The sequence below is a fragment of the Rana temporaria genome, chromosome 1 (genome assembly GCF_905171775.1).
Source record: "Rana temporaria chromosome 1, aRanTem1.1, whole genome shotgun sequence".
Classification (NCBI taxonomy): Eukaryota; Metazoa; Chordata; class Amphibia; order Anura; family Ranidae; genus Rana; species Rana temporaria.
Window position 1 is genome coordinate 582,092,822 of NC_053489.1, and position 17,032 is coordinate 582,109,853.

The window sequence follows — 17,032 nt, forward strand, 5'->3', positions numbered from 1 at the left end:
AGGGGACTGTGCCCATACCCTCCACTCATGTTTCAGATTACACTCAGCTCTGTGCTATGTTCTTTGCGGTGTGTAACATCAGATCCCAGACCCTTTGTTGACGTACTTGCGAAGGTTGTGGAGGAGAGAGGGACGAAGATAAACAGGATTAGTTATGTAGAAGGATTTGCATCATCACGGTATGCTCTGAGGCTAATCAGTGGGCTTATGTAAGTGTTTAGTATTACCGTATTTATCGGCGTATAACACGCGTCGGCGTATAACACGCACCCCAAGTTTAGGAGGGAATGTTAAGGAAAAAAACTTTTAGGAGGGAAGTTTAAGGATAAAACCTTACATTTATATGCCCATCAATGCAGCCTTATCAGTGTCCATCTGCAGCCTTGTCCATCGTTGCAGAATGATCGGTGTCCATCTGCAGCCCTGCCCAGTGTCATTGCAGCCTTGCCCAGTGTCCATGCAGCCTTGCCCAGTGTCCATGCAGCCTTGCCCAGTGTCCATGCACCTTGAACGTTTAAAATTACAGCAGCGGCGCAGAGATAGACAGAACCGGATGTCCTGTGTACTCGGCTGTACTCGGCTCCTCTCGCAGACCCACCCCTTGCCTAGGCTCCTATGATGGACATAGCACAGGTCCAATGGCGGGACTGGGTGTGACTGCGAGCGGAGCCGAGCCTAGCCGAGTACACAGTACACTCGGCTATGTGTATATCGGCGGGGCTCGCTCCTCTTCCCCTCACAGACAGCGTGGATCGGCGTATAACACGCACCCAGGATTTCCCCCTGATTTTAAGGGGGAAAAAGTGCGTGTTATACGCAGATAAATACTGTATTTCAATCTTCTAAAGGCAAATGGACTGTGCACTTTGCAAGTGTATTTGCACTCATTCAACTTTGTAAATGTAAATGTGGTAAAGCTTCACTTTGAAATTATTACCTATATCAGGTGGAAGGAAAAAAATAATAATAATTTTTGCTTGCACATGATTGGATGGTGGAAATCAGCAGAGCTTTACTAAGCTATGGGGAAATTTGTGCAACTGCACTTGTAAGGTGCACAGTGTGTTTGCCTTTATTAAATGCACCCCACTATGTACTTCCATAATTTCACATAGTAGTTTACTGTAGCCCTGTATGAACTTTCCATGTTCTCATTTGAGAGAACTATATTTACAGACATTATCATATGGATCTCATGGACAGATCTGATAGCCAGCATTCAACAATTTCATCAAGTGTTGAGCAGAGCACATATCAAATTATTGTATGAGAGTTTTGCAGTCTTGCAGTTGCCTGAAAAGTACAACAGTACAGCTCAAAAAATTGAGAATGGATGATTTCATTATCTTACGTTTTCATTTTGATAAAGGGATTTGGGAACTGAGAGTTTTAATACTTTTTTACATTATATTCAGACTTTTCATGGTTCTAACAATTATATATTAGAAAGGAGAACAGTTACAATGTAATACTCAGATCCAGAGAAAAAGAATGTTATACATCCCGCTGGTCTGTTATTTTGTTAGGAGGGAGGATTTTTCAGGTTAAGGTAAAATTTTGGCTATAAAACATTATCTTAAATTTAAAATAGTCAGCAGACATATAATAGAGATGGATTGTTGGAAAAGTAGTTGAAGGCTAAAAGCAAAAGGCTAAACGCGTAGGGGATGGTTGGAGCTGCTGGTGTCAGTTTGTGCAAAGCAATAATTCAACCTGAAAACAGAACTGCTGATTTGTGACACAAGGACGTGAAACTCTTAGAAAAAGATTCCAAAAGCATAATACATTTATTTGTGTTTAACCAATTCAGCCCCAGACCATTTCGCTGGTCAAAGACCAGGCCACTTTTTGCGATTCGGCACTGTGCCGCTTAAACTGACAATTGCGCGGTCGTGCGACGTGACTCCCAAACAAAATTTACGTCCTTTTTTCCCCACAAATAGAGATTTCTTTTGGTGGTATTTGATCACCTCTGCAGTTTTTATTTTTTGCGTTATAAACAAAAATAGAGCGACAATTTTGAAAAAAAATGCAAATTTTTTTACTTTTACCTATACTAAATATCCCCCAAAAATATATAAAAAAACATTTTTTTTCTCTTCAGTTTAGACCGATACATATTCTTCTACATATTTTTGGTAAAAAAAAACGCAATAAGCGGTTATTGATCAGTTTGCGCAAAAGTTATAGGGCCAAATTCTCAAAAAGTCTGCGTAACTTAAATTTCAGCAGTTAAGTTACACTGACTTAAAATTTCTACCTAAGTGCCCGATCGTCAAAGCACTTAGGTAGAAATTTCAGGCCGTGTAACTTAAGTGCCGCCGTCGTAAGGCGGTCCTCCTCTCCTGGGGGCGTTTAAAATTTAAATGAGGCGCGCTCCCGCGCCGGCCGTACTGCACATGCGTGTGACGTAATTTTCCCGACGTGCAGCGCGCGAACGTAATTAACGCCGGGCGGCTTTGAGAATTTCGACGGGACACTAAAGTTGCGACGGGTGAAAAAAAAAGACGCGCCGGGGGAAAACAAATGATTATAAAAAAAAATGACAGCGTCGCTCAGCATGCATTCCTGAGAGGGTGAACTCCATGCCAATTTTCAAAGAAAAAAACGGCATGGGTTCTCCCCCCAGGAGCATACCAGGCCCTTAGGTCTGGTATGGGTTGTAAGGAGACCCCCCCACGCCGAAAAATTGACGTAGGGGGTCCCCCTACAATCCATACCAGACCCGTATCCGGATGCCCCCCCTGTCTTCGTTATTAGCTCAATTACCAGGGGGGGCTTCTTCTTCCACTCTCCGGGGGTCTTCTTCCACTCTCCGGGGGTCTTCTCCGCTCTCCGGGGGGGGTTTCTTCTTCCGCTCTCCTGGGGGGGCTTCTCCGGACTCCGGGGGGCTTCTTCCATCTTCTCCCCTCTTCCGCTGTTGACTCGGCGAACCCCGGTTCTTCTGAAGCTCTCCGGTGCCTTCTTCTTCAGCGCTGGCTGCCTGCTATGTTTGTGTGTTAGCTCAATTTCAAACAGGCAGCCGGCGCGGTCTTCTGTGACGTCAGGGTCTTCTGTTCTTCTCCCCTCTTCCGATGTTGACTCGTCGCCTGTTGTCGCTGTAATGATGGAAGCGCGCCTTGCATCACATTTATATAGGCATCACCGTCCCATCATGCTCCGGCAGGTACCCACGTGGTGGGTGCCTACCCACGTGCACCCACCACGTGGGTACCTACCGGAGCATGATGGGATGGTGATGCCTATATAAATGTGATGCAAGGCGCGCTTCCATCATTACAGCGACAACAGGCGACGAGTCAACATCGGAAGAACAGAAGAGAAGACCCTGACGTCACAGAAGACCGCGCCGGCTGCCTGTTTGAAATTGAGCTAACACACAAACATAGCAGGCAGCCAGCGCTGAAGAAGAAGGCACCGGAGAGCTGCAGAAGAACCGGGGTTCGCCGAGTCAACAGCGGAAGAGGGGAGAAGATGGAAGAAGCCCCCCGGAGTCCGGAGAAGCCCCCCCCGGAGAGCGGAAGAAGAAACCCCCCCCGGAGAGCGGAGAAGACCCCCGGAGAGTGGAAGAAGACCCCCGGAGAGTGGAAGAAGAAGCCCCCCTGGTAATTGAGCTAATAACGAAGACAAGGGGGGCATCCGGAGCAGAATAATAAATTATTTTAAAAAGCCTTGTGTTGTGTGTTTACTAACTTACTTTTTGCCTCCAGGTGAATGGATAGGGGTACGATGTACCCCATATCCATTCACTTAGGGTGGGGGGCCGGTATCTGGGGGCCCCCTTATTATCCGATAAGCCCCCGCCCGCAGACCCCGACAACCAATGGCAAGGGTTGTCGGGAAGAGGTCCTGTCCTCATCAACATGGGGACAGGGTGCTCTGGGGTGGGGGGGCCCGCAGTGCGCCCCCCTGCCCCAGAGCACCCAACCCCCCCATGTTGAGGGCATGCGGCCTGGCACGGCTCAGGAGGGGGGGGACGCTCGCTCGTCCCCACTCCCATTCCTGACCGGCCGGGTAGCGTGCTTTGGATACGGGTCTGGTATGGATTGTAGGGGGACCCCCTACGTCGAATTTTCGGCGGAGGGGGGTCTCCTTACAACCCATACCAGACCTAAGGGCCTGGTATGCTCCTGGGGGGGAACCCATGGCGGTTTTGAATTTAAAAATTGCCGTGGAGTTCTCCCTCAGGAATGCATACCAAATGCCGTCGCTGGAATGGGCCTTTACAATGTGTGACTAACTTTCCACATTATAAAACCAGCCCTAGTTTTGCGCAGGCAAATTCGGAACTTACGCAGAAATCAAAGTGCTGAAATGCTTTGAAAATCTGCTTAAGTCCTCATTTGCATACGCAAAGCTGCATTTCAATGAGAAATGCCCCCAGTGGCGGATGCGGTACTGCATCCTAAAATCTGACCGTGTAAGTGTCTTACACCTGTCAGATTTTCTGCCTAACTTTGGAAAAAGCCTTTTGAGAATCGTTTCCAAAGTTAGGTACAGGGATACGCAGGCTGAACAGCAGTTAAGTCTGCGTATCTCTTTTGAGAATCAGGCCCATAGGGCCAAATCCTCAGCCAGGCGGCGTAACTTAACTTTCAGCAGTTAAGTTACACTGACTTAAAGTTTTTACCTAAGTGCCTGATCCACAAAGCACTTACGTAAAAATTTCAAGCAGTGTAACTTAAGTGCCGCCGTCGTAAGGCGTTCCTCCTCTCCGGGGGGCGTTTACAATTTAAATGAGGCGCGCTCCCGCGCCGGCCGTACTGCGCATGCGTGTGACGTAATTTTCCCGACGTGCATCGCGCGAACGTAATTGACGCCGGGCGGCTTTGTGGATTGCGACGGGACACTAAAGTTGCGACGGGTGAAAACAAAGACGCGCCGGGAAAACAAATAATTTTAAAAAAAAATGACAGCGTCGCTCAGCATGCATTCCTGAGAGGGAGAACTCCCCCCGGAGAGCGGAAGAAGAAGCCCCCCCTGGTAATTGAGCTAATAACGAAGACAGGGGGGGCATCCGGAGCAGAATAATAAATTATTTTAAAAAGCCTTGTGTTGTGTGTTTACTAACTTTTACTTTTTGCCTACAGGTGAATGGATAGGGGTACGATGTACCCCATATCCATTCACTTAGGGTGGGGGGCCGGTATCTGGGGGCCCCCTTATTAAAGGGGACTCCCAGATTCCGATAAGCCCCCGCCCGCATACCCCGACAACCAACGGCAAGGGTTGTCGGGAAGAGGTCCTGTCCTCACCAACATGGGGACAGGGTGCTCTGGGGTGGGGGGGCCCGCAGTGCGCCCCCCTGCCCCAGAGCACCCAACCCCCCCATGTTGAGGGCATGCGGCCTGGCACGGCTCAGGAGGGGGGGGGACGCTCGCTCGTCCCCACTCCCATTCCTGACCGGCCGGGTAGCGTGCTTTGGATACGGGTCTGGTATGGATTGTAGGGGGACCCCCTACGTCGATTTTTCGGCGGAGGGGGGTCTCCTTACAACCCATAACAGACCTACGGGCCTGGTATGCTCCTGGGGGGGAACCCATGCCGGTTTGGAATTTACAAATTGCCGTGGAGTTCTCCCTCGGGAATGCATACCAAATGCCGTCGCTTGAATGGGCCTTTACAAGGTGTGACTAACTTTACACTTTGTAAAAGCAGCCCTAGTTTTACACCAGGCAAACTAACACTTACGGCGAAAAAACTAGGCACAAAAGCTTTGAGGATCGCCCTAAGTGCTAATTTGCATACTAGAAGAGGCATTTCGACTCGAAATGCCCCCAGTGGCGGATGCGGTACTGCATCCTAAGATCCGGCAGTGTAAGTCCCTTACAGATGTCGGATCTTCTGCCTAACTTAGGAAAACTGCTTCTGAGGATCAGTTCCAAAGTTAGAACCAGAGATACGACGGCTTACGCCGGAGTATCTCTTTTGTGGATATGGCCCATAGTGTCTACAAAATAGGGGATAGTTTTATGGCTTTTTTATTAATATTTTTTTTACTAGTAATGGCAGCAATCAGCATTTTTTATCGTGACTGCGACATTATGGCGGACACATCGGACACGTTTGACACATTTTTGGGACCATTGTCATTTTTACAGCGAGCAGTGCTATAAAAATGCACTGATTACTGTGAAAATGACAGTGAAGAGGTTAACCACTAGGTGGCGCCGTAGGGGTTAAGTGTGCCCTGATGAGTGCTTCTAACTGTACGGGGGATGGGCTGTGTGTGACAAGACAGTGATCACCGCTTCTGATTACAGGAAGGGTTGATCACTGTCAGAGCAGGGAGATGCTTGTTTACATAAGCATCTCCCCGCTCTATCTCTCCGTGAGACGATCGTGGGTATCCCTGTGGCGATCCAGTCCGCGGGACCCGTGGTCAGACTCACGGAGAAGGCACCGGCGGCACGCGACCACACGGCGGCATCTTAAAGGGGACGTACCTGTATGTACCTATGCCTGTCCCTGCCATTCTGACTACGTAAAAAGTCGTGAGATGGTCCTTAAGTGGTTAAAGATTACTTATTTATTTTTTGGTAACTGTTGCAACTGAAACTCAACTTACCAGACAGAATTGTAGGTATGAATGCATGAGGGTTTAAATGAAATGTTTGACAATGTTCACATGGTGGATAGACAAAGATTGTAAAAAGTGCTGATTTTCATACCAAATCGTTCATGGAATTTGTGTATATATGTCTAAATTATGCTTTTGGACATGTCATACTTCTTTCCATGTTTATTCACCATGCACAATGCTTTAGGTAAATGGCAGTCCTCTAGCCAAATGTTTGCCTCCTTTGTCCACAGGGAGGGAGAATGGGCACAAAATTCAAGTTTAGTTATTCTGCACTAGGCAAAAATATGTCATTCCTTCTAATGTGTTTCTTACTCTATAAAATAAATTGGTCTTATTCTAGTCCCAATTTAAACCTCATATTGTAGGCATTTACCAGCTCAATCAAAACTAGCGTGTTCCTAAATCAAGCTGTCTTCTAAACCTTTTAACCAATGGCAGCGGTTGGTATTTTTTTGGGGGTGTGGGAGACAAACAGTGCACCCAAAGCCACCCCCCGGTCAGTTAGGTAATCCGCACCCACCCCCCTACCCTGGTCTGGTCAGTCGGTCGGGTCATCAGCAGCACTGGAGCACTTACCCCATCTATGGGAGGCAATGCTTCACCAGGGTAATGGGCAGTGGCTTCTCCTTCCCCTGCTCTCCTCCTCAGCATCACAGCATTCACGGCCGGCTTTTCCTTCTCCTGCTCTCCTCCTCTGCATCATGGGTGGCTTCTCCTTTCCCTGCTCTCCTCTGCAGGCATCACAACAGCTTCCGTCTCCTCCCTCCTCCTCCGCGGCCAATCAGAGTGCTTCTCCTTTCGGCCAATTGGGAAATGGGTCTCAGACCCACTTCCTGATTGGCCAGAAGGAGAATCAGTGTAAATATAGCGAATATTCATTCACTATTGTCACACAACTGGGTGGGCTCAGTGTGCAGTGCTCTGCACCCCAAGCCCCCCTTTTTTGAAGACTATAAGAGCCTCTTGCTCTTATCACATGCTTAACCCCCCCCATTGGAATCCATGCATCTGGCGCCCTGCATGTAGAATAAGGGGCCAGGCGCATGGATGGGGTCGGCGCCCGCACGCCCCTAATGAATGGGCCGCCACTGCTTTTGGCATTTGTTATGTTTCAGATACTTACTTTCCAGTGTGGAAAATAGAACACCCTGATATCCCAAACCAGACATAGACCTCTCTCTGTCATGGTAATGTGGTGAGATATTTGCAATTCCATAAGGATGCTTTTTTTGCAGCACTGTGATTTTCCTTTTGTCAACAGCATTGTTTATTTCCCCATTACCTGGAGTTTATTCTTTTCGTTATTTGCTTTCTCTGCTTTTTCTGCTGCTTTCTTCTGTAGCTGAGGACCTTTTCCAAAGAAGATGTAGTTCACAAAAGCATATTCCAGCAATGCCAAGAACACAAATACAAAGCATCCCATTAGGTAGATGTCTATAGCCTTGACATAAGGGATCTTTGGTAGGGTTTCTCGGAGATGGGTACTGATGGTAGTCATTGTCAGCACAGTGGTGATTCCTATAAGAAGAAGTTATGCATGACTCAATGATCTATATGTCAGGTACACACATACATTTCTGCACAGTAGGCTGTGTATCTAAATGATAACATATTTTAACTTAAGCTCAAGTATCCTTTTGAAGATGAGTTTATATATACACTGTACTGTCAATACAACTTCAATATAATTTTAGAAGACCAATAAGCCTAACTGAATATTTTCCTGGAGATAAAAAAAACTTTTAATTATCCTAGGGCTGTCTACCTTTTCCCAAAAAGAGGTATATTCACCAAAGGAAAAACAACACTGCGATTCATAGCATCAAATTGTAATTTTCTAGAGGTCTGCTACTCATAAAGTATGTTCCCTGTGGTTATAATTGTAGATGTTTGCTGATGCAATACAATGAGAACACCAAAAGCTCCTAGAGACAAATATACAACCTAAATTCCAAAAAAGTTGGGATGCTGTGTAAAATTTACATAAAAACAAAATGCAATGATTTGCAAATCTCATAAGCCCACAGTAGAAAATAGAAAACAAATCAAATGTTTGAACTGAGAAAATTTACCATTTTAGGAAACAAAGTAAGGTAACTTTGAAATTGATTGCAGCAACTTTTTTGGAATTTGGGTTGTTAGTAAATATGATTTCACTTCTCTGCTACAAACTATTAAGTACCACTCATTTTATCCACTCATTAAAGATTTAATGCTGCACCTCAGGGGAGGGATGAGCTTGAAAAAAAATCTTGTGATGCTTTAATGGCCTAGAGTATATGGTAAAAATTTCCTTAGTGATTCTTAACCCCCTGGCGGTATTCCCGAGTGTGGCTCGGGGGGGGTATTTCATTACCAAAAGCGGTAACCCCGAGCCAGACTCGGGATCGCTTTGCAGCAGCCACAGGCAGGGAATTACTTACCTTGTCCGTGGATCCTGCGATGCCGCTACGCTGTGTGATCGAGCGGTGTCTCCTCGCTCGATTCACAGTGTCCCTGTGTGCCGCCGAGCTCCATTCCCTGCGCCTGGGCGGAGAACGGCGCCAAATTCAAAAAAGTAAATAAACACAATACATACAGTATACTGTAATCTTACAGATTACAGTACTGTATGTAAAAAATACCCACCTCCTTTGTCTCTAGTGGTCTGCCCAAAGTACTGCATGTACTTTTATATAATAAAAACTGTTCTTTCTGCCTGCAAACTGTAAATTGTCCATAGCAACCAAAAAGTATTCCTTTATGTCAAAAGTGGTTTTAGACCAGCTAGAAAACAGTGATTATAAATTATAATCACTTGCAGAATTGAGCGATAGCGAATTGTGGGGAAATTCGTCATAAAAAAATAAAAGTAATGACAGCGACAATTCTGCAACTGAGCAAATTTCAGTGATTTTGAGTTGATTACATTATTGAACAATTTTTATTATAATTGTATTATTATTTTTTATAATTATTTACAATTATTTATTATATTATGATTTTGTTTTTCAAACTTTTTCATACCCGACTGTTGTTCGGACAGATTTAAGTGAGTTTTTCCTAAGAATTACAGGCCTACAATGTAAAACGCCAAATTTCCTTGCAAAATAATGGTACCACTTTCAGCACCTAAAATCTGAAATAATCATACCGCCAGGGAGGTTAACACTTTACAGCAGGGGCACTAAACTATATATACTTACTAATAAGACATTTTGTTCAGGCTCCCATTTTACATACTAACATTTCAAATTGTGTCAAGCCCTTTATCAAGCGAGTGAATTGCAAACTAAAGCATAAATAAAGAACATTCATACATCCCCCCACTAATCACAACAAAGGGTCTACTTTGACCACTGGTGGAGGCAGTATGTTACCAAAAATTAAATGTTCGTAGCCGAGGTTACCTAAAATATGATTTGTATCTTAGCACAGAGCTCTCATAAAATCAATGAACCAATCACACAAACAGGAAATTATATTTCTGGAGGGGTGTTCCGTACACCAAGTGCCAAATCCACAAAGATCCGGCGTAACTTATTTTTTTCCATTTAAGTTACACTGCCTTAAAATTTCTACCTAGGTGCCCGATCCACAAAGCACTTACCTAGAAATTTTGGGCTGTGTAACTTAAATTCCGCCGGCGCAAGGCGTTCCTATTCAAATGGGGGCGATTCCCATTTAAATTAGGCACGCTCCCGCGCCGGCCGTACTGCGCATGCTCGTGATGTCATTTTCCCCGACGTGCATAGCGCGAAATTACATTACGCCGAGCTTTGTGGATTGCGAAGGGTCAATAAAGTTGCGTCGGGAAAAAAAAAAGATACGGAGTGAAAAAAAAAATAAAAAATTAAAAAAAAATTAAAAATTAAAAAAAAATCGCGTCGCTGGACAGAAAGGTCTGCTTTTACATGGTTTACTAACTTTACACCTTGTAAAAGCAGCCCTAATTTTGCGTATGCAAACTAAAACTTACGGAGAAAAAACGAAGCTGAAAAGCTTTGTGGATCTCCGTAAGTGCTAATTTGCATACCCGAGGCGGCATTTCGACACAAAATGCCCTCAGCAGCGGATGCGGTACTGCCTTCTGCCTAACTATGGAAAACTGATTCTGTGGATCAGTTCCATAGTTAGGAACAGGGATACGACGGCGTAACAGCAGTTACGCCGTCGTATCCCTTTTGTGGATTTGGCCCCAAGTGTTTATAGAACACATCCAGGTTGCCTTACTGCATTGAATTTTACTGAAAACTACAGCACTGCAGATTGAAAAGGATAGGTATTTTTTTTATAACTTTTGATTACAATATGATTCGTGTAGCAATTGTACACGTTATGTTTTTTTTTTTCAAATTAAGTGAAGCTACCCATTAAAATAAACCTCTACTAGCCTTTGTAGTTAGAGCCACTGTGGAGTAATTCATCATCAAGTTCACAATAGTAGCAGTGCAGTCAAAGAGATCAGTGAGGGCTTGTTTTAATGTTTATTTAGTGAAAATTGTTTAATGTACATAGCCTGGCCATAGTTCTACTTTAAATGAACCAAAAAGCCCTTCACTAAACCAATGTAAAGGAGAGCAAAGTTTCTGCCCACTACCTTAAATGAAGAATAAACCTCCTCATTATTTGGATTTATGAAATGGATGACATGAAAATAGCTAAAAGAAGGCTCTACTGTGTTGCTTTCTATGCAAAATAATGAATTATATAACTAATATGTACATGTTCTATATTATATGGTTTACTGTAAACTGAAATAACCTTACCTAGTGCCACTCTTGCAGCAGATGCATCATAGTTGATCCAGAAAGACACCCAGGACAGAATAGTAATGAGTGTGGAAGGCATGTAAGTTTGTAAGATGAAGTATCCAATATTTCTTTTAAGTCGGAAGCTCAATGACAGCCTAGGATAAGAACCTGGAAATCAAAGCAAACATGTAAAAATAAACAAGCCACATTAATATTTATTCCTTAACCTGTTTTGCTGAATCCTTACCAGTAGAAAATACTACTTTCTTTGAGACCATTTTGTAATCAACAATGGAAAACTGAGGCAGCTCGATCTTCTCTACTCCTGTGATTGCTTTATCTCCCCCATTCCAGTAGAACTCAATGTCATCTGTTGTATAGCCATCTGCAAATAAGATTTAATAGCAGATTCAGAAAATAAACATATTTTATTCTAAAAGTTGTTCGCTGGGACGTCAATGAAATTACAGTGTTACCAGAAAGAGTTTACCCACTTGTCTTGCATTAACTATACTATCTCGTAATTTGTAAAGTACTGTACAAACTATTGGTGCTATATAAACTCTTTATAACAACAATAATTCCTCTTTGTAAGTTACATTGGCATGATGTGCTTCATAAAACTGCCAAACACAAGCTAGCAAAAGCCTTATTACTTGTGAAGTCAGATCTGTTCCGACAATTGCTCTCCAGTTTGTGGTTCAAGGAAGGGCTGCCATGGCCTGGTGGATTCTCTAGCTCCCGAAAAAGTGATATGTACCCTACTCGCCTTGCTATTTTATTCTTCTAGAAAAATTATTCTCTTATTGTGGAAACAAACTGTAGATTCTACTGTTACCACCCGAAAGGCTCCAATTAATAAAACTCTACCATTATATAAAGCTACTTATGCTAGTAGAGGGGGTGCTGAGCTAACTTAATAAGGTTTGGGGAGGTTGGGTGAATGACATGTCTATAGTGTCTGATTAAATGTTGGTTCTCTTCCTTCTGTGCACTTCCCAAAGCCACTGAGCATTGTATGGGCCTTAGAACCCTAGACACTGTACTGGGATAGAGTGTTGTTAGGATCAGCTGTGCTTTTAACTGCCATGGTCTTGCAGATTTCTGTTGCTCCTTCCGGGTTCTAGCTATTACTACAACATTTCTTGTACATATACGTACCACCAGTGCTCCTTTTGTGATGTTGTTGTATGCATTGATCTTCAAAGCTGTACTGACTTCTAGTGCTGATGCATTGTGCTGTACATTTATGTTGCGGTTTTAACCATTTGGTGTACTAATGTATGTGGTATACTTAAGTTAAAAGTAATTAACATAATTTATTTAAAAAAAGGAAGGGCTGCCATGGTGGACTCAACTTGTGTATACCATTAAGGCCGGGTACTCACGACCAAACATGTATGGTGAAAGCGGTCCGTCGGACCGTTTTCACCATACATGTCTGCCAGAGGGCTTCTGTACGATGGTTGTACACACCATCGTACAGAAGTCCGCGCGTAAACAATACGCGGGGCGTGTCCGCGGTGTCGCCGCGTCGATGACGCGGTGTCGCCGCGACAATGACGCGGCGACGTGGGCGGCCCGCCTTTAAAATGCTTCCACGCATGCGTCGAAGTCATTCGACGCATGCGAGGGACGGCGGGCGCCTGGACATGTACGGTAGGTCTGTACTGACGACCGTACATGTCCGAGCGGGCAGAATTCCAGCGGACTGTTTTAAAACAAGTCCAGGAATATTTGTCTGCTGGGAAAAGGCCCGGCGGGCAAATGTTTGCTGGAATTCGGCCCGCTCGCGCCCACACACGACCAAACATGTCTGCTGAAACTGGCCTGCGAGCCAGTTTCAGCAGACATGTTTGCTCGTGAGTATGGGGCCTAAGGGTCACCAATAATACAGTGAAATTGGCTCCTGCTTCATTTAAACAATATTGTTAACAAATTGACTTTTCTGGATACACCAGTCATAAGGATATCATGTAGAAGGATAAAGCTACTGAACTATTATGGCCTCTAAACTTGGATTCTTTCCAGTAGTGGTTTTGGTACAGCTGTTACACTGGCCAATTAATTATGCTGATCTCTGTGGCCTATTAAATACCATTACTACCCCCTCTATTTTTCTTGTTTGCTTTATACCATTACCCATGGCAAAGTAGGTAGGAGATGGTTTTAGTGAGCAGCAGGCAGAGATCCCATTGAGAAAAGCACACTATCATACTGACTAAATGACACCTTATGCCGCGTACACACGATCAGTCCATCCGATGAGAACGGACCGATGGACCGTTTTCATCAGTTAACCGATGAAGCTGACTGATGGTCCGTCGCGTCAGACCGTGTCAGAACCAATCGTGTCAGAACGCGGTGACGTAAAACACGACGTGCTGAAAAAAATGAAGTTCAATGCTTCCAAGCATGCGTCGACTTGATTCTGAGCATGCGTGGATTTTTAACCGATGGTTGTGACTACAAAGATCGGTTTTGACCTATTGGTTAGGAATACATCGGTTAAATTTAAAGCAAGTTTGCTTTCTTTTACCGATGGTTAAATAACCGATGGCGCCCACACACGATCGGTTTTGACCGATGAAAACGGTCCATCAGACCATTCTCATCGGTTTAACCTATCGTGTGTACGCGGCATAAGCTATCTCTTAAAGCGGGAGTTCACCCATTTATTTGTTTTTTTATCTTTTCCCCTTAGATTCCTGCTCGTTTTGTCTAGGGGAATCGGCTAGTCGTTTTAAAATATGAGCAGTACTTACCCATTTTCGAGATGCATCTTCTCCGTCGCTTCCGGGGTATGGGTCTTCGGGAGCGGGCGTTCCTTCTTGATTGACAGTCTTCCGAGATGTTTCCGACGGTCGCATCCATCGCGTCACTAGTAGCCGAAAGAAGCCGAACGGCGGTGCGGCTCTATACTGCGCCTGCGCACCGACGTTCGGCTTCTTTCGGAAAATCGTGACGCGATGGATGCGACCGTCGGAAGCCTCTCGGAAGACTGTCAATCAAAATAGGAACGCCCAGTCCCGCAGCCCATACCCGGAAGCGACGGAGAAGATGCATCTCGTAAACCGTAAGTACTGCTCATATTTTAAAACATCTAGCAGATTCCCCTAGACAAAACGAGCATCCATCTAGGGGGAAATAGTCATATATACGGGTGAACCTCCGCTTTAAGAAGTAGTTTAAACTGTTAGGGATCCTCCTTATCATAAAAATATCACATTCTACCTATATAACAATGATATTGTTTCTGTAACTTTTTGGGGTTTTTGAGTATTTCAGATATTTCAAGATATTTGTATTCTGTCATATCCCAAACAACTAACTTATTTTTTTTAACATAGAAACAGAAAAAAAAGGAATTGTAAATATTATATATCATTTCACATGTATAATGTGCACAGCAAATATGTTCTTTTCTGAGCTATATTTATAATATACTCCAGACATTAGACATGCTTTCATCTGTATATTTCACAATGCCATGTGTGGTGATGTATGATGGCATTTTGAACCACCAGGATGAATGAGACAGAAGTGTTGTATAAGCCATGGAAGGCAATCTGTAACACTGGAGGCACAGATGGCCAACTTGCAATCTTCTGTCCTTTCTGTCTCGTACTTTCCTCTGGGTGTAACATAACATACCGTTTGTGCATTTGCAGCCCCATGATACAAAAATGCCTTCTGTTGCTGCATTGTTTCTTTGTTGATAAAGGCAACCAATTCCTTCTGTTTAGAATGGGCATAGTGCATGATGATGAATAATTTGCATCAAGGAGAGCATGGTGTATCTCCTGAGCAGCTTCCAGCTTTAGAGCAGCAGAAGGTCCCTGTATGCTGATCATTTTCTTCACCGACACTGCTCAAACCTCCTATGGGATTCTTATATATCAGTGTGGTGCTTTAACATAGAATGTTTAGTGTCCACATTTATGTGAGTCTCCTAGACTGGGTAGAAGTGTACGTTTTGCCATCGCAGCTGATCTGGTGTAGTAATGTAGCTATGGATGTTTTTTTTTTTTTTTTTTTACAAAATAAGATTAAAGCGGTAAGAAAAAAAGCCAAAAATTTGATATTTTGCAGCTTACCAATCATTAGATGCGGTGGCTGCAATATTTTTTTTTAGGCTTTTTCCTCTTCTGTTTTTCCCTGGTGATCTGGCCAGTAACACACCTCCTGTATTCAAGTGCTCCCACTCTGGATGAAGGAACACAGGGGCACAGCAGAATTGTTAATCTGGGGGAGGGGAGTGTTAGATAGACTAGCAGATTTAGATACACTAACAAATTGAAGCCAAACTCCAGCTCATGCTAAAGTTATACAAGCAGTTACAGCAACGGTATTTTTTCCTTTTGGGATAAAGGTTTTACATAAACAAATACAATCTGATCATTGTAAGCACCTCTGTCCTTGGTAAATAGCTTGTCTCAACACTCTTAACTGAAACATTTGCAGGACAGCATGTTCTGTTGAAATGCAACAGACCTACTAGTCAGATCACCAGGTGAAAATAAAATAAATAAATCCAAAAATGAAAACGAATGCAGCCACATCTCAGGCCCCGTACACACGACCGAGTTTCTCGGCAGAATTCAGACAGAAACTCGGTTCAGAGCTGAATTCTGCCGAGAAACCCGGCCGTGTGTACACTTTCGGCCGAGGAAGCCGACGAGGACCTCGGCGAGGAAATAGAGAACATGTTCTCTATTTCCTCGTTGTTCTATGGGAGAACTTGGCCCGCCGAGCTCCTCGGCGGCTCCAGGACTGAACACGCCAAGGAACTCGATGTGTTTGGCACGTCGAGTTCCTCGGCCGTGTGTACGGGGCTTAAGAATTGGTAAGCTGCAATGTACTAAATGTTTGATCACAAAGGTAAACAGATCATCAGTGATATATCAATAATAAACCGAACAAAAAACTAAAAGGCCACGACCCCTTGTGACAAAGTCGGGTATGACAAAACGCTTTGGGACGTCGTTATTGCAAAAGCTTTATCTGGTGCCATTTTATGTTAGATGAGTGTTTTATACCATTTTAAATGTGAGTGTAGTTCTTTTTAAAATAAACAGCTTGTAGGTTGAAGAAATACACTTTCAGAGGTATTTTTGTTCTTTTTCTTCTGCATATGCTTGCTGAAATGAGAATTGAATAAGGGATTTGGAGCTTGAGCTTGAATTCCTAAAATGTAGTTGCATAGCATTTAAGCACTATTGCCTCTCATGAGAATGAATGGCAATTAGGTTTGGTGAGTGGGAAATGCTTTTCTAACTTTGGTGGTGGGTCTATGGTGCATAATCTTCAGCAAGAATAAATACTTGTGTGTGACACTTATATGGACTTTTATGTAAAGGACTTATTTATACATTGATTTTTGTCTTATATTTATTTGCTGAGATTTTTTGTTTTTTGTTTGTGCTACTATGGATTATTATTGGTGTATCACTGATGATCTTTTCACTATTGTGATTATATTTTTAATACTAAGTTGCAGCAGAGATAGAAATATCACGGAATAGAGAGGTTTATTTACTAAAGGCAAATGCACTTTGCACTATAAGTGCACTTCTAGTGCACTTGGAAGTGCAGTCGCTGTAGATCTGAGGGGAACATGCAAGGAAAATGAAAAACAGCATGTTTGCTTGTACATGATTGGATGATAAAATCAGCAGAGCTTCCCCTCATTTCAGATCTTCCCCTCAGATTTACA

The 17,032-nt window shown here is 43.8% G+C and overlaps 1 protein-coding gene across 1 annotated transcript in view; it reads right to left on the minus strand.

Moving 5' to 3' along the window:
• The window catches only part of GABRB1 (gamma-aminobutyric acid type A receptor subunit beta1), a 680,617-nt gene that overhangs the window by 3,170 nt on the left and 660,415 nt on the right, over positions 1-17,032 (minus strand). The window contains exons 6-8 of the mRNA XM_040334996.1: positions 11,564-11,701; positions 11,332-11,484; positions 7,866-8,101 (exon numbers count right to left, since the gene is read on the minus strand). Of these exons, the coding sequence (XP_040190930.1) occupies positions 7,866-8,101; positions 11,332-11,484; positions 11,564-11,701 (527 nt within the window). The remainder of the gene's footprint in view (positions 1-7,865; positions 8,102-11,331; positions 11,485-11,563; positions 11,702-17,032) is intronic.